Consider the following 25,355-nt stretch of genomic DNA (forward strand, 5'->3'; position numbering starts at 1 on the left):
GCTCAGGCTAACCTACTGCATTTCTGTGAGCCAATCCCCAGTTAACGTCAACGGGGAGTTCACCCATTAGGCAGAATGCCGTGGAACTATCATTTTCAGCTGTTATAAATTATCCGTGTCCTAGCTGTCTTCCCAAGCCCCTCTGTGAGAAGTGTGTTGTTGTGGGGGTGGTTGTTTAAGCATGCATATACAGAACTACACCCTCCCAACATACACACAGCTTTGAATAACTTGTCTCCATATATGAGTTATCTTCAGCCAGTTACCTATGAGTTGTGGCAAGCACCCTTAGTCCCAGTACTCAGGAAGCAGAGGCAGGCAGAGCTTTGTGAGTTCAAGGACGGCCTGGTCTATATAGTGAATTCCAGGTCAGCCAAAATCAATCAGACAAACAAAAGAATTATCTTCAGGTGAGGTGTGGTAATGCATGCCTTTAATCCAGCACTCAGGAAGGAGAGGAGGTTGGATCTTTATGGGTCTGAGGCTAGGTTGGTCTACATGGTAAGTTCCAGACAGCCTGGGCTATAGAGAAAGACGTTTTTGCCAAAAAAAAAAAAATGTATCTTCAGGACTGGGAAGATAGCTTGGTCAGTCTATGAATCTGTAAACTCAGTGAGAAACCATGTCTCAAAAACAAAATGGAAATAAATTGAAGAAGACAACCAAAATTAACCTCTGGCACACACACACACACACAGAATGAGAGGGAGGAGGAGACAGACAGACAGAGACAGAGACAGACAGAATGACAGAGACAGACAGAATGACAGAGACAGAGTCCAGTTTAACCCATCATTGCTCCTTGTAGATATTAAACCACTGTACTATCAAGTTAAACAGAAACAAAAATTTCATGAAGGCTATGATCTATAGCTCACAGATGCTAACTGAATATACAATCCCAGGGCCCTTGTATGACTGTTATCAAGTAATTTCTAATTCATATTTGGATCATCATAAAGACTGATGGAATCAGAGCTGCTCTCAGATGCCCACAAATATAATTTTTATTAATGGGAAACATCCAGTATCTACATGGTTGACCGAAAATATTGTTTTCAAAAAGTCTAATATATCGCCAAATTGTAGAAATCTTTCAAAAGCGCATTTATTTGCATACATGAAAGCATACCTCGGAGCAGCTGAGGTCTACGTCCTAGTTTGTTAGTGTGTACTGATGACAGAGACACTGTGCTTCGTCCCCAGGACCATCGAGTCCCTATACCAGGAGCTGGTTGAAGAAGGCCTCCTGATCCAGGCCCTGAAGGTCAACCTCTCGGATTACATTGGTAAGGTACATCAAGCGCAACACTTGAGTCTGTCGCCGGTCACGTTGCAGGTTCTGGAAATGCATTTCATTGTCTCCTTTTCAAACAGAAGCCAGTCATGGCGGCTGCTTGCAGATTGATTTTTAACAACCTAAGAGGGTACTCTGAACAAAGGGGCTCCCTGAATAAATCCAGTCCCTTAATAGGGCAGAAGTCAGTTTTTCAACCCATTAGCAGACAACCCTGGCCAGTTCTTTCTGGCACGACCTGATGTGAAGATCCCACGCATTTGTGTGGAAACATGGCCCCCGGTGCTTCTGTGGCACCCAACCCTTTCGCAGGTTGTTCTTTCCAGAGAACTTACTTCTAGTGTTGGTCAGAAGTGTTTGGTGGAGGGAGGGTGAACAGTTGTGACTATGATCTTCAACTAAGCATTTGTGTCAATTTTTTAAAATTAAAAATGTATCTCTGCTGGCCTAAGAACATGCCAACTGCTTAAAAATTCTCACAATTCTGCACCTTGGTGGAGGAGATGTTGTGTTTACTCTAGGGAAGAAAACATCTCTTGTGGTCAAGGAGAGTCTCCAACAGAACCAGAAAAAGCGTTCACACTCAGCAAATGGATCACTAATTCAAATACTGTCACCTAGTGTGCACTTGGCTCGCAGTCTCCCTCTGTCTTCACAGCCTTCCCCAGTCCTGGGTCCCACGGAGGGTGTGTGTGAAGTTGTAGCTCTCTGCTCTCCTGCAACGCCTTCTGTCAAGAACACCATTGCTTCCATTTTAGCTAAGTCTCTTTTGCTGTAATAAACATCACAACCAAAAGCACCTGAGGGAGGAAAGGGTTTCTTCAGCTTACACAGCCCATCACTGAGGGAAGTCAGGGCAGGAACTCAAGACAGAAACCTGAAGGCAGGACCAAGTGCAGAGGCCATGGAGGAGTGCTGCTTATTGATTTGCTCCCCCATAGCTTGCCCAGTCCGCTTTTATAATCCCTGATACCTGCCCTAGCGTAGCACCACCCATAATGGGCTTGGCCCTCCCCTCATCAATCAAGAAAATGGCCTACAGACTTGCCCGTAAGCCAATGCGGTGGAGGCATCGCCTACTTGAGGTGTCTTTTTCCTGGATGGCTCCAGCTGTGCCAGTGTGACAGAAGCACAGTGTGGCAGATGGTCACCTTCCTGGGCTGGTCACTGCTGCACCTTCCTGAAGAATCTGGGTTGCTTTACAGGTTGCCCCTCCTTTGGGTTTCTTCGATGGTTTCTTTGCTGTTTCATGCAGGTTCAACGTTTGGCAGGAAAACTACATGCATTGGTGTATCCTTGGGTCTCCCACAGAAGGCACATGGCGTCTCTTTGTCTCACCTGGTAGCATTTACGTTGAGCCATGTGGTGACAGTGCTGTCCCCAGAGTCTCCCTTGGAAAGCTTCCTCTTTCCCTTTGCAGACAGTGACCAGTCCCTGGGGTGGGGTGTGGGGCTTTAGAGATTGCTCCAAGCCATCTTGCAAACACCTGAGAAGCTACTGGTGATTTTTTTCCACCCAGATACCCTCACCTCTGCATCCCTCACGTTACAGAACAGGCCTGTATACTCAGGCAAGCCTCACACAACCCTTGTTTGCTCTGGAATTTGAGTTTGATTATGGAGTCTTCTCATGTTCTATGATTGTATAGGTTCCTTCATTATACCAACCACCCTGTGATTTACCTTTTTAAATTTTTAAATTTTTTCATGTGTGTTATGCATGTGCAGACCTGAGGTTAGCATCCGGCATCTCCCACACTTGTACCCCACCTTAGTTTTTGAGAAATGTTCTTTCACTGAACCTGGAGCTCACACATTCAGCTGGCTAGACTCCCCCACATCCTCCTGCCTCTGCCTCCCTCCCTAGCCCTGGAGTTACAGATGTACAGTACTGAGCCTGCCCTTCATAAGCTTAGTACATGGTGACTACCCAGTACACACTTGACCCTCTGTGCCATATCCCAGCCCTGGGTTCCTTCACCTCCCTTAATCCAACTCTGCCTTCTTGGTAGAGCTGGACAACATAGAAGGACAACCATTTTACAATCCAGTCCTTCACTCCCCAGCCTCTGATTGGGTGTACATAGACCCACCAGCCAGATGGAGGGGGCTTTGGATAGCGTTTTCATATTAGTCATTACCTCCCCGATCCATTTCTGATTCAGGGACAGACCACCACAAGTCTGCAGGTTTCCCTCCACAGAAAAGCTAAACGGACTTCCTACATCAAAGAGACTGTAGTCAAGTACATGTGAGATGTTGATAAACACACTGCCCACTGCTAGGAAGAGCCTCGATCCCAGCCAGTTCATATCTGTGCTTCTCTCCCGTCCTTAGAGTGAAAATGACCACTTGCTTGTCCTCTGGCACACTGGTTTGAGGTTTTGGGGTGTTTTTTTTTGGGTGGGTTGTTTGTTTTTGTTTTTTTTGAGACAGGGTTTCTCTGTATAGCCCTGGCTGTCCTGGAACTCACTGGCCAGAACAGCCTGGTATACCAGGCTGGCCTCCAACTCAGAAATCTGCCTGCTTCTGCCTCCCAAGAGCTGGGATTAAAGGTATGCACCACTACTGCCCAGCTGGTTTGGGTTTTTTTATTTTCCTGGTTTCTTTAGCATTTTTACACAGAGGCATCCCACAGCTGGCCCTGGGTAACTCATGCCCTGTGCAAGATACTTCCTCAGCAGCCTGACGTTCCTGTATGAGGACAGGAGAGCAAGTGTGTGGACCGGGTCTCCAAGGCTCCTCCTCCAAATGGGCGAGAGCAGGGACCTCGTACACACCAGGTTGCACAGCCAGCACACTTCAAAGACCAGGGGGACTTGGTCCCCGCCTGACAATGAGTGCTCAACAATGTTACAGCCTGAAGTCAGCTTTTAGGGCCCAGTGGTTTGCACTTCCTCTCTCCTCCTAACTCCCTTAAATCCCAGACATCATCCACACCACAGCAGCTCAGAGCTGCCCTCTCTGCCCTGGGCCCTGCCCCTGCCCCTGACCCTGCCAAGACGCTTGGCTCCAAGCACTGGTCCCATGCCCAGAAGCCCAGGCAAGCAGGGCTCCTGGCCAGATTTCAGGTATCCAAATAACAAAACATCAAATTTGGCTTGGCAACCACTGCACGGCTGACAGTGTTCAGACGTGCTCATTTTGAAGAGCCCTCATCCCACCCTGGAAGCAGCAAGGCTGGATGTCCAGTGCTTGGGATAGGCATGGCTAGTCCACTCCTGCCTCAGAATCCTTGTCCTTTTTCTGTCTCTTGTGATGCCTCCATTTCTGCTACTGTGGGATGGAAAGGACAGCAGCAGCCGCCGCCTCAGTGAACGGATGTCAACACTGAGCGAGCCACTCCCGGAGTTCTCAGCCCTTATTAGATGCTGCTCCTGCTGTTCCTCTGCCAATGCTGTTGTCACCCTCATTGGTGGGTGTGGGGTGTCACCAAGAGCAGGGCTGTTGCCCTGCACCCTCATCCCTCTCCTACCTCACGTCTACTCTGAGCACCAAGAGACCCAGTCACCTACAAACACCTCAAGATGCTCCCGAGTGGATTTGGCGCACCACGGCTCAGCAGCTGCTGTGCGTGGTGAGAAATGGACCAAAGCCTTCTTAAGGCTGGTCCCATTCTCCTTGGTGTTCATCACCTCTGCTAAAGCCACAAGCTTCCAAAACTCCAGCCCTAGAAGCTATGGAGTGTGCCAGCAGTGCACACAGGCGTGATCTTGCAACAGAGTTCACCTGGAGATGTCTCTTGGGTCACTTGATATCTGTACTCTTTTTGGAAACTGAGGCACTCGTGCCAAACACACATGCAGTTCTTCAACATTTCCAGAAATGTTCACCATCCATCATTAAGGCTGGATTTTAACTCTGTGGCCGTGTAGTAGCCCATTGTCCATACAGAGCCATGCTACAAGCTGTCCCCACCTTGTGGTGTGTGAGCACTGAGTAGCAGGGGCTAGAGAGCCTCTGCCTGTGGTGTGCCAAGGAGCCCTGTTTATATTCACAGACCCTCCTGTGTGCCCTCACCCCTGGCCCTGAAGGATTTCTTTAAGAAGCTAGATTACTGGCTGTGGAGATGGGTCAGCCAGTACTGGCTGTGGAGTCAGTAAGATGCTTACTGTGCAAACACAAGGATCTGAGTTCTATCCCTGGGACTTGTAGAAAACAAGCCATGCGTGGCGGTGCCTCCCAGCACTGGGAAAGCAGAGACAGGCTGGTAAGCCTAGCCTACCTACTGAGCTCCAGGCAACAAGAGAACCTGTCTCAAAACCAAGGGTGACAGCCTGTGAGGGATAGCAGATTGGCCTCTGGCTTCCAAATGCATGCATGCAGGACACAGCCAGAACCTCCCACCTAGGGATGGCGCACGCGCGCATGCGCACATGCGCCCGAGGATGGCTGTGGATGTATAGATGGCACGCACACACACACACACACACAGATGGGTATTTTGATAAACTGCTCCATCCCCCATGCTTTCTTGTAGCTATATTGAATGGAACGCAAATACAGATGCCGATCTTGTTTTGATCTCCAGGCGCCTTTGTGTTCCTGGTAGTTTTCAACTGTGCTCTTCCACATTGCTTCCTTCATCTTGCTGGCTTCCTGCCTGTGTGCCACGGCTGTCTTAACAGGGACAACAAGCCTAGTCGTTTAAACAGTAGAAATGGACCGACCCTCGGTTCTGCAGCCTGGAAGTCCAAGGCCGAGATGTGGAAGGGTGGGTTCCTTCTGAGAGCATCGGACCATGTCTCCTCTGCTTCGGGTGCTCACTGGCCTTTCTGGTACCACTTGCTGTGTGGATGCTTCACCCCATCTGCACGCTCATCTTTGGGTCCTAGCCTCCCTCCACGTGTGTCTTTCTCTGTATCAAATTTCCCCATTCCTATAAGGAAAGGAATCCTGCTCATTTTCAGGCCCCTGGTGGACCCATAGTCCAAACGTATCTTCACAGATCCTCCTCCCCGGTAAAGCCACGCGGTGAGAACTGGGCTTGGGGACGCCAGCACACAGATTGTACAGGAACTGAGTTCAGCACTGTCTACACCCCATTTCTCTTTCAATTGCTGTGCGTTTCCCAGCCCTGTTTCAAGCCCTCGATCTCAAACCCTCCCTCCTGCTTTCATCTTTTCTCTCCTGCCTGGAAGATCTGGTGCTCGTGCAGGGGATCCAGAACTTTCTGTACCCTGACTGTGTAGATGGGAAGAGATAATGGCTCCCATTCCGGGCAGCCATGAAACACAGAGACACACTTTCAGAGTGAGGCTCCTAACTTGGCAAACAGCCCAGGCTAGCTGGATCCTTCCCTCTATCAGAACCAACACCCACTAATTTAATTTAATATAATTTGTTTAAGTAAAATCTGCTAGGTTCCAGAAAATATGGTCCGCCTGGATATTAATATGGATTTACACAAGCAAGAAAATTGAGGCTGTTTTCACTCCCCCCCCCCCCGCAATGTCATGTTTACTGGCAGTAAGCTCTAGATTTAACGGTTGCTACAGGGTCTCTCTCCCTTCTGGTAGAGGCTAAATTAACCATTCTGCTATTTATTACCTGCTCCTTAAAATGCAGGAGTCTCCGGATCCGTAATGGAAGTGTCCGCTATCACTCATTCCGCCAACCAATACGGTTGTCCTTGCCAAGGGCTTCTTTTTTTGATGCTGAGAATTTGGAAGGCTGCCCTGCACAAGACAGCGGCCAGTATCTTGGCTTCAGCTCCAATTTCCTCATGTTTGGAAATGCTCAAAGCTCTGGGCGTCTTCAGCACTTCACACACAGGAATGTGCTCCTTGCATCTGTTACACACACACACACACACACACACACACACACACACACATACACACACCCTGGGGTCAGTGAGCACCTGAAGTAAGAAAGAACGCATTTGGGGGAAAAGGGGACAATCAAGCGCCCTGCCTCATCCTGGGAGTATGTTCACCGTGCATTCAGAAACAGATCACGGGAATCATAGCGGTACATAAAGGTCCATCCTTGTGACAAATGGAGACAGCCAAACTAATTTTCTTGGTGACCTTATCTAAATGAGTTAGAAAATAACACTTCAGATTTATGGCTAGTTACAATTAAGCCCTTTGATATCTTTAATTAAACCTGTAGAGATTTATTTCTATATTATTCCTTTGGTAACCCTTTAAAAATGATAAAAATGTAAATTAATATTACCCTCAACAGGGGCTGTTTCTATTTGTCCTAAATTAGGCTAAGACCCTCCGTTTCATACCGCACTGCTCGGGCACATTCCGAGGGGATCTTACATAATTTATGGTGGAACTCTTCACCAATATTAGACATAATCTTTTAGAGTCTGAAAACCCCCTGCAATGTTTCACCTTCTTTGTATGTCACTTGGCACCTTACCTCACTTCACACACAACCCTATAGGGTTTTTCTTTTCTTTTTAAGTGATTCTGAGTGACAAGGCTGAGAATGAAGCCTGGGCCATGCTAGGCAGACAGTATCGTTTCCCCCACAGGAGATTATCACAACAGTTTAGGGAATTTGCCTTTTTTAACAACTGGTACAGAAATGCTTTCTTGCCTGGTTTCTCTCCAAACCTTATCTAAGAAACGATGCCCTGGGTTCATTCTGTGGCTGGGATTTTGAAAAACAGAAAACAACAACAACAAAAATCTCTCTAACTAAAGGCAACTTGGGGAAGAAAGAGATTATTTGGTTCACACCCCCAGGTCACAGTTCGTCATTGACAGGAGTCAGGGCAGGAACTCGAAGCAGGAACCACTCATGAAGCAAGACTTCTCGCTGGCTCGCTGTCCCAGCTTTTGCTCACCCACGCTTAGCTAGCTTTCTTACACGGCCAGAACCTCCCACCTAGGGATGGCGCCGCCCACCATGGGCTGAGCCTTCCTACACCAAACCCCATTCACACGGTCAATGCTCCATCAAGGCTTTCCTCTGCAATGATGCTGTGTCAGGGTCATAGTCAACTGCGAGTAGGACAGGCGTGCCCTCCGTGGGGGCTCTTCCACGTTGGATTTGCATCCTCTGACCTTTCATTTTTCAGACCACCGTGGTCCACTCATCCATGTTCCCTTCCTCTCCAGGTGAGTACAGCTACCTGGGGACGACACTGCGCCAGGTGGCCATAGAGCCTATGCCCTCCCTCCTAGACGTCAGACAGCTCATCACCCTGTACGGAATCTTGCCTCTGGGTAAGGACTGGCTATCCCCTCGCTTCTGCGGCAGCAGCCTCCCTCCCAGAAACAGCTTTGATGCTACTTCCTGTTTGACACCAAAAGGGCTGTTCACATTCCCAGCTGAGGATGTGAAGCCTTGTCTCACTTCCATAGTGCATGCCCAGCAGAGAAGGGCATGCTGGGAAGAGAGTTTCTGTGCCATCTCTGGGTCTGGTTCGCATTACAGCAATCACCTGGAGAAAGATGGCCTCTGTAAAGTCAAAGAGCTAAGGTGGCTGTGTGCCTTCACATACTACCTTCTGTGGCTGGGTCCTGATCGCCCCTTCTCACTGCCCCATCACAGTTGTGCAGACACAGCCCTGGAGTGTGCGTGCCCAGGGATGCAGGAGGCATGTAGCCCCTTCCTTCCCTCCGTTTGGTGGTTGCTGCAGGAGGGCAGCCCAACAACCAAGAGAAATTATGGCTTATTACCCTACTTCAATAACTCTCTCCCGCTTTGACTGAAGAACTTAAGTCTGTTGGCAAGAAAGCTTTAAGTCCTCTCCTGACATTACGTCAGAAGTCGTAAATGTAACCTGGGGGGCAATATAAATGTACAGGTACTATATTTCATATTGCATCACATACAAATATAACATATTGGAGCACAAAAATCCAATGTCAACAAACTCAATATGTAGCATTCACAGGGCCAACTTAATAATATACATTGAGCCTCACACCTTATTGTAATATAATGGGAGTCAGAAAATGCAAGGAGCCAGTAGGTGTATAAGGAACTCTTCCTGCCTGAGTGTATGCTAGGCTACCATGATTCCCTTGGCTTGCAAGTCCCAGCCGCACTTGGTTTTCAGTTCTGCTTAAAAAGGACCCCACCCCTATCTCCCTTCACCCCTTTGTCATGGAGAGAGAACCCTCCCACCACCAGCCCTCCCCCTTCCCCTCCCCACTCCACGCCCACCCCATCGCTGTCATCAACAGCTGCCAAGGCCTGCTGACCACAGAGGGCTGGAGAGCTGGCTCTCCTGAAAGAGTTTTTTATCACCTGTCAGGAATGCAGACACAAGTAGGGCAGATGAGTGTACAGATATGCCTCCAAGTGTTTAATCTAAACTTCATGTGTCACCTCCAGCTGCATGTGAAATCAACCTGGGGAGATGCTGGCGTCTGCCAGCACAGTTCCTAAAGCTACCCCTTCCCCCCCCCCCACACATTCCCTGGGGAATGCTCACAGGAAAGTGGTGTCCTGCTAGAAAAGGGAGGAGGCAAGGCCTTAGGGGACAAGAATTGCTTGGATCACTTCAGTGGTGGCAGCCGGCAGAAGAACACACAGGCTAGTGTCCACACCTGCTCGTGAACCAATCGTGAAACAGAGCCCAGTCCTAAGTGACTAGGACTAAGGCTGCCTTCCTAGACCCCTCAGGGTATAAGAGAAAGCCCAAGGCATGTCAAATCAGGTCCTGGAAAACCCAGAGGATACAGGGAGGGTGCCTTCCTGAGCGGATGTGGATCACTGTCCAAAGAAGGTTTCTTTCTATGGTCACGTACCCACAATCCTACATCTCCAGGTGACAGCACAGTTAGGGAGAGACTGAAATAGAGTCAGGACCAAGAACACAGGGCCTCTTGTTTCTCTACAGTCCTCCAGACCTTAGACCAATGCTGTGCCCACAGCTGGAAGTGGCCTGAGTCTCTAGACCACGCCATGAGAACAAGGCTCCCTCGGTTAGCTGGGTCCCGAGCACAGGACCTTTCCTGGACCACCGTCTTCGCCTCCGAGTGGCCTGGGTGATCTCTCCCTAGAAAAGTAAAGTCCTGAATTCACATCTGGCACACCCTCCCCGAGGTCCCATCTTCCCCTCTGCCCTTCCCTCCTGCCACCTCTTCCCAGACCTCTCCCAGCCCTTGCCCTGGCCAGCACCCTTGGCAACTCTACAGTTCCCATCCATCTTTCAGACAGCCACTGTCAGAGCCTTACCCACCCCATCACTGCCTGTCCCCTGACACCTCACCAATCAAAATGTATGCTGCTCCCTTAAGACCAACCTGATCAGACACCATGCCCCTGTCACCAGGACACTTCTCACACACTGCTCCTGGGATTCCCCACTCCAAAATCCCACACAGATGTCCCCTTCTCCCAGGGTCCAGCTGAGACCCCCAGCTGAATGTTAGCTTCTCCAGCATGTGTGGATATTGAGGCACACTTCGCCTCCCCTTGCGGGGTCAGCCCCATCCTGGCTTCCCACTGCAGGCAGGCTCGCCCGCCGCCTCGGGGCTCAGCTCCCTTCTGACCATCAACCCTCAGCAGCACATCTCATATTTAAACCCCACCCTCCTCAGCCACAGGAGCAGCCAGGGCTTGCCGGAGCCACACCCAGAGCATCCGTCCATATCCAAGTATGAAGGAAGAGGAGTAAATAGCCCCTCTCTCCTACCACCAGAAAATTGCTCCTCGATCACGCCATGCTCACGTAGCCCCCTCTGACCACATAAAGCTCGGTTATGTCACTGGAAAGAGTATGTAGAATTTTGAGCCACTCTAAAGATACATTTCTGACTTTCAAACAGTTCCATATTTTCAATTCTACCTGGAAGGAAAAGAAAGGGTAAATTCTATTGAGTCAGGCCTGATGGCACATGGCCGTGATCCTAGCATTAGAAAGGCAGGGGGAAAGGGTCAGGCCAGCCTGGGCTATAAGGTAAGAACTTACAGAACAACAACAACAACAACAACAACAAAAACCTGTCTCACGTTTTATAATTAACATTATATTCACATATTAATAGCCAAGACATAGGTACATAGAGTCTCCAAAGCCAGAGTCCACTGAGGACAGCTGCTCCCCTCCTCCACACTGATCAGCACTGAATTCTGTGTGCCTTGTACCTACCGAGTGCCCACTCTGTTCTGCCACCCCAGCCCTCACCCTGCCTGGCCTAAGATGTAGACTGGGCGGATGAGAACAGAAAGCAAGAACAGTGACTACCCAAGCTGCCATGTAGCAGGTGACCTTTGATCCCGACAGTCTGGGACCAGCTCAGGAGGAAGAGCTCTAGGCTTTGTGCCCTGGCCTTGGCCTGCCCCTCAGTCTCCTGCACTTCAATACACAGTAGAAAAGAAGGTTCCAGGGGAAATGAACACGTCTCAGCCAACCTCATTGTCAGTCTCTCTGCAATCTGTTCCACCACCACCAAAAAAATAGATAGCCAGAAGCTGGAAAGAACCCAGATGTCCCTCAAAGGAGGAATGGATACAGAAAATGTGGTATATTTACACAGTGGAATACTACGCAGCAATTAGAAACAATGAATTCACAAAATTTTTAGGCAAATGGTTTGATCTGGAAAATATCATCCTAAGTGAGGTAACCCAATCACAAAAGAATACACATGGAATGCAATCTCTGGTAAGTGGATATTAATTAGCCCAGAAGCCCTGAATACCCAAGGCACAAATCACATAACAAATAACTCCCATGAAGAAGTATGGAGAGGGTCCTGATCCTGGAAAGGATTGATCTAGCATTGGAGGGGAATATAAGGACAGAGAAAAAGGAGGGAGGTGATTGGAGAATGGATGGAGAGAAGAAGATTTATGGGACATATGGGGAGGGGGGATCTGGGAAAGGGGAAATCATTTGGAATGTAAACAAAGAATATAGAAAATAAAAATATTAAAAATAAATAAATAAATAGATAGATAAACAGACAAACTTGGATAGGCTATTATAGGGATGATCTTTAAAATTATGAGTTTGGGGTAAAATGCAGGGCCAAGGGAAGAAAAGCTGGCCTGGAGGACCCCAGAGGTCCCAGAGCCCATTGGGGCAGATGGTGAGCCTTGGGCTTGATGTGACTTCCGTGTATTCACCATGGCCACAGACCCCCTTCTCACAACGCAGCTCCGTAGCAGAAGGGCCTCTGATTTTCTTGGCATTCACTACAGCGCTGGCCTCTGCCTTTTCCAGGGTCTGCAGAAGTGCATGAGAGAGCTCCCTTGGTGAAGTCGCTGCTATTGGCTGGACCCCCAGGGGTAGGGAAGAAAATGCTGGTCCACGCCATCTGCACGGAAACGGGGGCTAACCTCTTTAACCTGTCTGCCTCGAACATCGCCGGGAAGTACCCAGGCAAAACCGGCCTGCAGATGATGATACACTTGGTATTCAAGGTACGTGCCGTGGCGCTCTCCTTCCTCTTCCAAATGACACTCGGTTCCTGCAGGTCATTTTTCTGGAGCAGCAGACACATCTGTGTTGAGCTCCCCTTTCACCCTCCCATAATTTAACTCATCTCCACACCTGGCTGAGCATCTCACAATTAGAAACAGCTTCTTTGGAGCATAAACACCCTACCGTGGTGCCCAGACCCGACTCCTGAGGCCACGGGGTTCCTTGCTGAGATGCCTGTGTGTCTCCTGGAAAATCAAACCCACATTTTACCTCCTCAGCTCATCTCACTGTCCTGATCACCTTTGTACTGTTTCTCATGTGGTACAAATTACAGCACTCAATCACTCTCCGAGCGCGAGCTCTTTCGACAGGTCTGAAGGGGGAACCTTCAGGGAGCTGGGCCCAGCATAGGAGGGCCACAGACAAGGATGACACAGGGTCACAGACAGCATCTCAGAGGACCAAATGCACTGCCAGCTCTGTGGCCATAGTTAAGTTCTTAACAGCCCCTCCGGGTCCCATCACCAGAATGAATGAATCTTAAAGAACTCAGATTCGAATCTAATATACATGATGTGAAGATTTTACAAGATGTCATTTCAATCTGGCTGAGGACCTTGAGGTTAACTCCCTGCTGATCAACCCACCTTAGCTGTTACAGTGTCAGCTTTGACTATAACATCCAGGCTGGGCGCTAGGCTGACTCAGCCTTCTTCTTAGAGCTCTGAAGTATGGGGGTGGTAGTGTCGATTCCACAGGAATAGAAGTGAGTCCCTCCTGGGAATGCTAATCCAGTATATCTCAGATGAGAGCCAGTAGAAGAGAGCTTTGTTTCCTCAGCCACCTCTTTCTGCAGGGCCCTAGAGAGTGCCACTCTTCCCTTCTTTCATGATTGTAGCAAAGGAACCCTATAGGGCAACACTTCTGGTAATGGGACACCTACCTGATGTGTTCTGCTTGGATGACTCCTCTTGCAAACTATCTCTTGAGGACCTTGCCTACTTTGGATGGATGGATGGGCAAGCAGGTGTATGGTTTTGTTTGCATGTGTGGGTGCACTTGTATAAGTAGGGGTTAGCATGCAGCTGTGTGTGAGATCACATGTGAAAGCCAGAGGTCAACCTTGGTGTCACCCTTCAGATACCATCCACCTCATTTTAGGAGACAGTGCCTCTCTCTGGTCTGGTCTCACTAAGTAGGCTGGGCCAGACAGCAAGCACCAGAGATCTGCCTGTCTCCACCAGCCTAGCCTTGGAATTGGAAGCAGACACCAATACCTAGCTGTTTTAAGGAGATACTGACCAATGAGACAGTTCAAGTCTTCATGTTTATATAGCAGCATTATCTCACTATCTCGCTATCTCACTGGCCCCTTTGCTGCTTACCTTCCATAGGCTATTGGCTTCAGAGTTTGTTAGAATTATTTGTATATCCTAGATGTGAATCTTCATTACACACAAATTGTAAGCATCAGCATTTCCAAGCATCTAACTACCGCTGGACATTCTTGTGCATTTTGCTGTGTATTTCATGCTGGTTAGTTCAAACTGTCAACTTGACAACACCTAGAATCACCTGGGAGGAGAGTCTCAGAGAGGAACTACCTAGGTCAGGTTGGCCTGTGGGGATTGTCTTGATGGTTAATCCATGTAGAAAGCTATAGTCCTCCGTCTACTAGGCAGGGCATCCTGAGCTGTGTAAGAATACAGAAATCTGGCTGAACATAAGCAAGCGAGAGAGCAGCATGCATCCATTCCCCTCCGCTCTGGACTGGGAGCGTGGCATGACTAGCCGTACTTTCTGCCTTGCCTTCCTCGCAACGATGGACTGCAACCTAGAAGTCTAAGCCAAGTAATTCCAGCCTACACTATGATGCTTCCCTTCCCCCCACCCCATCCCCCTGGAGCTGAGGACCAAACCCAGAGCCTTTTGCTTGCTATATAAGCACTGTGGCACTGAGTTAAACCCCAACACCCCACCTTGCAGTGGTAGCACAGACCTTTAATCCCAGCACTTGGGAGGCAGAGGCAGGTAGATCTCTGTGAATTTGAGGCCAGTCTGGTCTACAGAGTGAGTTTCAGGACAGCCCAGGGTACACAGAGAAACCCTGTCTTGAAAAACAAGTTAATGAACACCAACACCCTGCTTCATTGTTACTTTTAGTCTGGATATTTTTTTTAACAACAGAAATGAAACCATCCTATCCACATCTCACAACAGCCTGTGGACAGAGGCACAAGTGAGGAAACAACTGAGTCCAGTGCTGCTCTGAGACGCCCAAAGCCCGGCACCAGCCTCCATGGTTCATAGCCTGAGCTACGAACACACAACATATGCCTGGGTCTCATCACACCCAACACAGCTCCTGGTGTGATTCTGGGCACAGCCAATGACCTGATCATTGTGTTCAGCTTGTTGGAAAGTGAGAGCCCTCATCTTGATCATAGATAATCGATCACTGCACTTACCAGAATTACCACAATGGGACATCATGTGGACAGGAGATGCTAGATGTCAGGCCATTAAAATGTAGAGCAGCACGTCGTCCACCTAGACCTATTGGTGTCGGGCGCCTGACACACCTCATTAGGTTTCACCTTTGTTGTGTATGTAGCTGATTAATGAAAGACCCAGAAGTCTCAGGAGTGGGAGTCATTCAATTAAGGACTGCTCCAAGAAGCCACTGCTCCCCCTGCAACCACCTCATGACTGACAGAGCAGCTCTCTGCATCTAATTAACCAGAGGAAGGGCAGGCTCCTAGCCTGCTTAGGCGAATCAAGGGCAGGAAGGCTGAGGATGTGGCTCAGCAAGGCTGATTTCTGTGGGATTTGCTGGGGATGATTCAACAGCAGAACCCACCAGCCTGCACCCAGACTCCGGGGAAATGCTGGCTCTCCCCTGATGGCTTGTGGCTCTTTTCTTTCTCCCGCACAATGACGCATCCAAGGGGCCAGCACAAGAGTGAGGTCCTAGGGAAAGGGGGCTAAGATGGCTGCTCAGCCAGGAGGTCACATCTAGTCCATGCAGACACACTAGCCTGCAGCCGGTGAGCACAGGATGCACAAAGCTCTTGTGCTCAGTCCCTTCTCCAGGAGCGGACCCTGCCCAGACTCACTGCTCTCCAAGGCTCGTGCCACAGTCCCAAGAGGAGCCAGATATCTCTGCTCCATAGCTCCTGGGGATGAGGACCCTGATAAATAACTTCAAGACACTGCTGTTGTATGCAGTGGCGCGATGAGCCTAGATCTGTGATGAATGTGACATATATGTGACGAGGGCCACAGCTGACCTCAAATGAGCTGATTAAATGAAGAAAGGAAGGGGGCAACAGGAAAGATGGCTCTGTCAGGAAAGTGCTTGCTAAGAAGTATCGTGGGAGCTTCAGACCCATCCCGCGTGCCCACACAAAAAGCCAGCTGTGGTCATCCCAGCACCGGGAAGGTGTGGTCAGAGGGATCCCTGTTGCTCAATGGTCTGCCCAGCCCAGCCTCATCAGCAAGCCCAGATCCCAATGAAACGTCATGTCTCCTAAAAACAAAGAGGGTGGATTCAGGGAACGATATCTAAGGCTGATCTCTGGCACCACATGCACATATACATACATGTGTGCATACACACATGAGCACGCGCACCCACACATGCACATACACAGTGTGGGGGTGAAGAGGAAGGAGAATCAGGAAGAGGGAAGGGGGGACCAGAAGCAGTGCATCATACACAGATGCTTCAGTACAGCATCGGGTGTGAAAATCATGGGCCCTGGACAACCAGGCACAGGTCTTAAAAGAGTCTCTGTATGAAGGCCAAGGTCACCTCCCACAGTGTGTTGAAGGCGGTTTCAGATTGAGGGATGGGGTACAGGTGGATCCCCAAACCTTTTCCTCTGTATGTACGTGGCTTCTAGCAGTGTTAAGTCAATGGCAGGTTTCATCAGGATGTGTGGCGAGTTCATTGGACTTGTCTTCATGAGCATACAGCCTTGTCTCCACGCATACACCGCCCCAACCGCCAGCATCCCACAGTGTGCATGTGCCATGGTCCAGAACCCACAATACCATGCCATCAACACAAGGCCATGCTTCGTCATGCATGCCTTTCAGTGGTGGGCATCCGGGTAGCCAGAGAGAGCTCTGCCTTGTCTTCCACCATCTGAGCCTTCTGCACTTAGTCCTGGAGAGACAGAGTCAAAGGGGAGAACATCAGAGAAGGAGCCCAGACGGAACCATGTCTTCAATTTGTCCCCCAAATTGAGGACATAGTAGCTTGGAAAAAGGGGAAAAAAGAACAGAAGGATGATAAGGTCCCTTGGACACAGAGCCACATGGTAGGTTTACCTGTGTCTCTGGATCTGGTGAGAAGGGGGTTAGAACAGAAACAAGTGGACTGTTTCTCCATGAAGGTACCAGTTTTCACTGCAATCCAAGGGCACATGGAGTTCCAAAGAGAAGAGAGCATCAGACTGTGGCACCTGCATTGCCAGCAGGGTGTGAGGGCATTCACTGTGGACATCAAGTCCCCGAGCAGAATCGGAGGCTGCTGGTGTTGTAAATGAGGGGGGGGGGTGGTGGGGAGTAGGTAACCTGTGGCCAGGCTTGGATGGAAGGATGCTTCTCCACCCTGGACGTGCTTAGAGGGAAGATGAAGTATTGGTTTAGTAAACCCTGCCCCCGGGGAGTTACTTGTGCCTGAGTCTTTGGCCCATATATATCCTGTTCTTCCCAAGTTGCCCCAGCATTGGTGCAGCCTGGAGTGCGCAGCCCTTATGTAGAAGGGCGTGGACTGGGAGGGGCGGGGCTCTCAGCACTAAGTCACCAGGTGTGAATACAACGCCCCTCCGTGTGCACTTAGGTACAGTAACGGCACAGGCACCGTTCTGCCCAGTTCCTGTTAGCACTGGCCCGCCCACAACACACTGCCCACCAGAGTGAGCGGCACTTGCCATGAGTCCCTGCATCCCTAGTCCTCTGCCTCCTCCTCTCTGCCTCAGTTTACTTCCAGTTCATCAGCCAGTCTCCCAGTTTGAGGATACTTCTGCTCTTCTGCTGCTTATCAGTTTTAGAACAAAGGTAGCCTGTTGCTAGAACCTGAAATGACTCCATTGGTTGTATAATATATAGCACACGAAGATAGCAATTAACAATAGAAATGTGTACAGGAGAAAACACCTTCACGTACTGTTCAAATGGACCCCTATTTATCCAGTGAAGAACCCTAAAACATCCAGGGCTCGTGTCTGTAACTTACATGATGTAAGCATGTTCTCACAGCTAAGCCAGTATGTTCTGAGGCCTGATGCCTGTGGTTACCCTTGGGCAATATGCTCTGAGAATTCATACAACTCCGTAATAGAGGCTTCCTTGTTTTGATAAAGATCAGGCTTGGTCCCTAATTGACAGAGACATTTGATATTTGATAGAACTGAAGAGCCCTCTGGTGGCCACAGAGTGAACTGTCCCACATGACTCTAGAGGTTCAATTATATTTAATTGGCCATGACCTCAAACTATCTGCATAATTAAAATTAGCCTCTTCACAGCTAAGTGAAAATTAAAAGAGAAAAAAAAACATTTTTCATTAGCAAATTGTCAAATCCCCTTTTTGGTTAATTCTCATACATGCAAAGGGAGTATGGACTATCAGACCCAAGCACTTACTGTTGGTAAACAGAGCCTCGAGGAATGGAGGGAGAGACAGACAGATCAACACACCAACAGACCAACATACCGACAGACAGATAGACAGGCAGACAGACAAACAGGCAGACAGGTAGGCAGGCAAGATTCTAGAAGGTTGAGGCACAGGTAGAGCCTACAGTAACAGAGAATGTTGGGTTCTTAAGACATGGAAATAGCATAGGTGAGACCCTGCCTTTCAGCCATTGGACATCCTCAACTCGAGCTGATGGGGCCATGCTGAGCTGAGTTGCCTGATTGCTCCATTTGTTGTGCCTGGCTACAGTTTGGTTCGCATCACGATGGCTTTAAAAGCTTTTATTTCAGGGTGGAAACAGCCTGGCCTTGCGCTTGTGCAGACAGTCAACTTCATCAAGGTGCTGGGCCACTGAGGCCAGAGTCACCTCACACGAATGTCCTGGCCCTAAAAAGCTTACTGATCTTCAATGATTAAGTTGGTAGAATAATTCAAGATTGTGTTGAAAGGAACATGTCTGTCCCAGCAGGCAACTGGCCACATTCGCCCTGGATTATCTTCGGCAAAATGCTTTTTAAATGATCAAATGGCCTGTATGCGGGTCTGACCTGTTAAACAGTGAAGAGCATAGATAGCATGTGAAAACAGTCTAGTATTTTGTATCCTTTCGGCCCTCATCTAAAATCTGCAGGATCTTGTAAACAACCTGATGGCTCCATGTAGAGACCATAAACACTGTGAGGCCAGTAACAACTGAGGCATGATGGGTCTGCTGTTCCCCAGAGTCAGGTTGCTTGGGAATACAGCCCAAAGTGGGTGATGAACTCCATCTAAGACCAAACACTAGCATGAGATTGAATGCCAACAAGGACCACAAGAGAAAGTTGAAAAGAGCTTTGTAGAAAGAGATTGAGCCTGGCATGGCCTTTTGAAACCTCAAAGCCCACCCCCAGTGACACACACTCTCCCACAAGGCTACACCTCCTAGCCCTTCTAATCCTTCTCAAATAGTGCCACTCCCTAATGACCAAGCCTTCAAACATATGAGCCTCTAGGGGCCGTTTCTATTCAATCCACCATGGCAGCTTTCAAGTCTTGCGAGGTGACCTAGTTGACTGTTATTCATCATAATCCTCAAGCCAGTAGTATTATCTACAGAAATGCTGGTAGCAAACTCAACACAAAGTGACCATTCTGGCCTTGTGTCCTAAGCTGCTGTTTTGTGACAAAGCTTTGAAAGAATGTAAGGACCCGGACAAAGAAAATATGTGGCATGCTTTTAACAGGTGACAGATTAAAGGACCAGAGTGTACACGCTTTAGTCCCTTTGTGATGGTCCCTACCAGGGGTGGGTGGATGTTGACAGGTGGGGCCTCCAGAAGGCTGCAACCTTAAAGCCACACAACCCATGTGTGGCTTCTACCAGGCCCTGTCCCTTCGGAAGTTATCTAAGGGGATATCAATCATATGCCACCCCCACCCCCAATGTGCATCTAAGCACTGCTAGATCTAGGAAAGGTCAGAAGCCTTGTTCAGATGTCTTCAAAATAAGTTTAGAGCCGTGAATGACAGTTCCTCGTGTTATTAAGTACATTTCCTATCTGGGGATGGGCAGCCTGCAAGACAGTCCACGGAGCAATGCTCACAGAGTCTCGGAACCTTCCCATCTCTGTGTCTGGTGTGGAGGGGTTTATAAAGACAGGGACAGAGTCAAGGGGTCTGTGCTCTTAGACTCCACTGGTGGGTGCTGCAGTCAGAGACCTCCTCCTCAGCAGGCATGTCTGCCCAGCACCTCCACCAATGTGTCCAGTTGATACAGTCTTCAGAAGAAATCCAAGAGGGGACCCCCCCAAATGATACAGTCTAGGGGGCCTGACTGGGTTTGTTTTCTCTGCCAGTTAAAGAAATAAAATGCAGGAAAAAAATATGAACAGCAATAGGCAGCCGCAGAGAAATCTCGAGCCCCACAGACAGAATCGATGAGGAGCCACACGTGTGCAGCAGGCACACCGAGGAAAATGCACTCTAAGAAGCAAAGGGTCAGGGCTCAGGAGGGAAGAAAAAAGTCCAGTCTCGTCTCAAAGCCTGGGGCTTTTAAAGCCTGAGTTTTCCTCCTCTACTTGAAGGTTGGTCAGTTTGAAGGCAGATATGGTGGTTGATTGGTCTGAAACTGGTATGCAAGCTATCCTGATCCAGCCTTAAATTTGTTGAGCCAGACCTTCAGGAAGGGGTCTGCTGGTGAGAGACGAAAGCCTACAAGGCCTCTGTTTTAGGCTGCCAGGCTTCTGCCTTAAGTCAGGAGGGTGAGGAAGATGCCAGGCATCTTGGAAGTTCACCACTTTATTACCTAGCCATGGCCCCTCTCCCTACCTGTCGCCTACCAGGGAGTCTGTCTAACTCCTCATCCCTCTCCGTGTCATACCCTGTCCCACAGTAGTGGTTCTCTATGTCTTCCACCTCGTCTCCCTCCAAAGTTGCCTTTTCCAGCTTTCCCTCCTCATCCTGCGCCATCTCTGTGGTCTTCTCACACGCTAAGCTGCATAGATATGTCTCCACTCTCCTCCCCAATTCACTGTTTGCACATCTTCCTGAAAGACTCTCTTTGTCTTCCAGACTCTGTCCACGCACACTTCGGGAAGTGAAGGGAGGGGGAGAATCATGGGAAAAGGCAGGAATGATGGGAGGGGCCTGGGGTAATCTGCTCAAGCTATACATATGTATTATACATATGTATGAAAATAACCTCAAATAACCATCTATAATCATACCTTTTAAATTTTAAAAACTCTAACACCACAAACATTTAAGTGCCATTTTTAGCCAGGACATCATGATCTAGAGCAGTGGCTCTCAACCTTCCTAATGTTGTGGTCCTTTAACACAGCTCCTAATGTTGCCGTGACCCCCTAACTGTAGTTACTTTTGTTGCTACTTCATAACTGCAATTTAATTTTGCTACTGTCATGAATCATAATGTAAATGTCTGTGTTTTCCCATGGTCATAAGAGACCCCTGTGAAAGGGTAGTTTGACCCCTAAAGGGGTCATGACAACCACTGGTCTAGAGTCTCCAGTGTTATCCCAAGAAAAGCGAGAATGCTGTGGGGAGAGGAGGCTGCAGCTTACTCCAGCTCCTCTTGCACCCTCGAGTGCCTCCCACTGATTAGCACGCGCGTGCACACACCCACACACCCACACACCCGCACACACACACACACACACACATGCACGCACACACACACACACACCAGCTGGCAGCCAGCACTCCCCGATACAGACTCCCTCTAACCATCCTTCCTCATGGCTTCCCAGCTAGGGCTGGCACTGTTCATGGGGGAGCCTGCATCCTGCATTGTTTCTGCGCCTCTCTCTGAGTCCTCCCCACCCAGCAAAGAATTGGCACCCAAGCAGGATGGGTTCTGCACCACATGTCAGGAGGACCACTGGCCAAGCCGTTCTCTCTGCAGTGCATGTGTGGACCCCTAGAGGCTCGTAGAATACTGACACTGGGGAGTCATCTAATTAGTTGCTTTGACATCTCTGGGCAATTATTTTATTAAATAAAAGACTACAGATGAGGGAGAGAGAAGTGGAGAGGGTGTCCCTTCATCCTGTGGCATGTGTCCGCCCCATGGATGACAGCTACAGGGCTGGTGGCTGGTTTGTGCTGGTCACGCCTCAGGTCATGGGTTTGAGATTTTTTTTTCCAGCCCCCACGAGGCAGCCTCACCTCCACTAGCAGCCGTGCGAAGCTACACCAGAGTTTGAGGGGATGGCAGTGGTGGGCTTGGGGTTTGGAGAGAAGGGTGAAGGATGAGAAGGGCCAGGCCAGACACAAGCTCTTTCAATCTGTTACTAGCACAGACTGAAGAGCAGCGTATGTGTGTATGTGTGTGTATGCATGAGTGTGTGTGCATGTATGTGTGTGTGTGTACCAGTGTGTGTGTGTGTGCATGTTCTTGTGCCTATGTGTGTGCATGTGCACACATGTATATATGTGCATGTGCACATGTGTGAATGTGTATGCATGAATGTGTGTATGCCCACAAATGCATATGCATGTGCATGTGCATGTATGTGTGTGTGCACCAGTGTGTGTATGTTCTTGTTCCTGTGCCTATGCATGTGCATACATGTATATGTGTATGCACAAGTGTGTGTGTGCATGCATATATGTGCATGTGCATGTATGTACCTGTGCCTGTGTGTGTTTTTCTTTGTATGTGAATGTACTTACCTGTTCATGTGTGTGGAACCAAAGGTCATTATTGTTTGTCTTCCTCAATCATTCTCCACCTTATTTTTTTATTAGATATATTCTTTATTTACATTTCAAATGATTTCCCCTTTCCTGGATCCCCACTTCCCAAAAGTCCCATAAGCCCACTTCCCTCTTCCCTATCCTGGTATTCCACTACACTGTTGCACTGAGCCTTTCCAGGACCAGGGGCCTCTTCCTCCTTCTTCTTGGGCATCATGTAATATGTGAATTGTTTCTTGGGTATTCCAAGCTTCTGAGCTAATATCTGACTATCAGCGAGTGCATACCATGTATGTTCTTTTGTGATTGGGTCACCTCACTCAGGATGACATTCTCCAGTTCCACCTACTTGCCTAAGAATTTAGACAAGGTCTTTCACTGAAATTGGATCTGCCTTCTTTGGCTGGACGGGTTAGCCAGCAAGCGCCAGGGCTCATTCTGTCTCTAGCTCCCAGCACTGGGATACAAATACTACCTTACTCACTTTTTACCTAGGGCTGGGGGCCCGAGCTCAGGGTCCTCCTGCTTGCACAGCGAGCCTTTGTTACCCAGCCATCTCCCCGGCTCCTTGACTGTACTTCTTGGTTCCCTGTTTCTCTGGCAATCAAAATGTAGGAAAGGGGGAAATGTCTGTTCAGATTCTGGTGCCAAAAATAAATCACAGGAGGCCAGGCCAAGCCAAAGCACCCATGATGGAGGGTGCCCCAAATTCGAAGGTCACGAGGTCACAGTGGTTTAGGATAGGGCTCAGTAGAAGAACCAATGAAGAACCATGAAGAAAGAGAACTAGGTTCATAGCCGCAGGGAGTGTTTGGGCCTCATCCTCCATTCATTCCTCCCCAGAGCCCATGGGCCTCTCCCCTGAGACAGGGACTCTGGAATGGCCCACTTCTGTGTAGAACAGTTGAGGAACCACAGCATGTGTCTGACGTGTTGCCCCTGCTTCCCACACTGTGCTGACGTCCATTCTGCCGCTGCCATTTTGGAGCCATGTAGCTCAGATCTTCAACTGTCTGAAGACTGGGGTTTAAGAATAAGACTGGAATTCTCAAACTCTGTGGCCCAGGCTCTAAAAGCCGAGTAGCTCCCCAGCTGTGCTGGCTCCTACAGTTTGCTGAGTGTCCTAGTGTGTTGAGAGCCAGAGATGCATGGCCCAGGTGTTGGACCATGTTCGGTCAACATCTGCTTTGTCTCTGAAGATACATAATCTATTTTCTCACTCAGCACATAATACTAGGGAAACAGACTTGGCCATCCGCCTAATGGCTTTTCTATCAGTCTGTGAACAGCTAATGTTGTCTCAACAACGTTTCAAGAAATGTGTAAATGTATAACTAAGAGTTTCTAACACTGACTAGATGCTGTAGCTGCTATTGCCTTTACCTGCCACAGTTTCACACAAAGCGCAAATTGTTGCAAAGGAAATCCCTGAACTCCACTTCTAGGCGGGTGCTTTGAAGAGATTGTTAGGCCTGTTGCAATTATTCACATGCCTTGGTTAAGTCCAGTCCCAACTCTGCCATGAATCCCTGCTCACTCTAGAAAGGCCGGGAGCCACCATCCCCCAGGGGAGCCTCAGTCACAAAGGCACAGGTGAACGGAGACACACAAATAGCATCACGGGAGCCTGTGATGAAACCGTCTTCTCATAGCAAGCAAATGTGAATGAACCTGGGAGCGTGAGTAGCCTGTGATTAGAGCAAGTGGCCCAGTTCCCGCTCCCTCTCAGCCGAGAGCCTGTGGCTTATGACAAACCAAACCAGACAGGGGCTCTGGGCTCCAATACAGGAATGTGTCCATTAAGACTGCAGTGGCAGGGGCTGTCCCAGGCAGGTACAGAAATGCAAAGCCCGTGGATGGCAGCCTCCATGAGGCAGGTGGACAAGCTCACACCCAGGTGACATCGAGGGCCTGCCTTCCTCAAGGTGAGCCAGGGATTCCCCCAGTCATGCTTCAGGAAGAGGACAAGTGTCCCTCAGGGAGAAACGCATTCACCTCGAGGCTGGCTCTCGTTCCCTGCAGGTGGCCCGCCAGCTTCAGCCTTCCGTGGTGTGGATCCAAGACACAGAGAAAACCTTCTACAAGAAAGTCCCGCAGGCAGAGAAACGGGTGAGTCCTCCCGGCCTCTTAGTCTTCATTCTCTGACGTTTCCCCCCCACAGGGGGACATCTCCATGTTTCAAGAACATCTTAGCTTTCCAAGGAGACACGGGGGGGCTTTAAGTCCTTCCACAGAAGGCTCTCTCTGCCATAAGCGCCTGTCAGGGTTTGAAAGAAGCCAGTGCCTTGGTTTTTATGAGGCATAATTTGGGAGGGGAAAAAAAACAGAAAGAACGAAGGGGGGAAGGTTTTCAGCCTGAACATGATTCAGAAAAAAGAAACAAGTCAGAGAACTTTGCTCAGTTACAGGCAGAGGCACGCACAGAGTTATTATTACCATTTCCTATTGTTCATAATAATAAATAGCAAAGGGCCCGAAATTCTCGAACAAAGGCCTTCAACAGCACAGCTAAGTGCCCTGCATCCAGAGCCTCTGGGGAGCCCCGTCTCAATTGCTTCCTTCCTTCTTTTCTCTCCTTTCAATGGTCCCCTCCCCCACACTTCCCCCCACAAATCACCAGAAAATTTCCCACAAGTTTAAAAAAAAAAATCACAGATACACAGGCTTGTTATTCCACACCAATTTGTACCAAAGCAAATAGTGGTTAGCTGCGAGTTTCTGATTAAATCAGTAAGGATTTTAATCACTTATGTATTATACATCATTTCCAGCAGGTAGAGGTGATTTGGGTAAAGCCCGAAA

General features: G+C 49.0%; 1 protein-coding gene across 1 annotated transcript in view; it reads left to right on the top strand.

Annotated features, from left to right (window-relative positions):
• Positions 1-25,355, top strand: part of Iqca1 (IQ motif containing with AAA domain 1) — a 124,394-nt gene that overhangs the window by 88,357 nt on the left and 10,682 nt on the right. Inside the window, exons 14-17 of the mRNA XM_052193405.1 lie at positions 1,207-1,289; positions 8,379-8,486; positions 12,443-12,642; positions 24,576-24,662. Of these exons, the coding sequence (XP_052049365.1) occupies positions 1,207-1,289; positions 8,379-8,486; positions 12,443-12,642; positions 24,576-24,662 (478 nt within the window). The remainder of the gene's footprint in view (positions 1-1,206; positions 1,290-8,378; positions 8,487-12,442; positions 12,643-24,575; positions 24,663-25,355) is intronic.

The sequence above is a fragment of the Apodemus sylvaticus genome, chromosome 9 (genome assembly GCF_947179515.1).
Source record: "Apodemus sylvaticus chromosome 9, mApoSyl1.1, whole genome shotgun sequence".
Lineage (NCBI taxonomy): Eukaryota > Metazoa > Chordata > Mammalia > Rodentia > Muridae > Apodemus > Apodemus sylvaticus.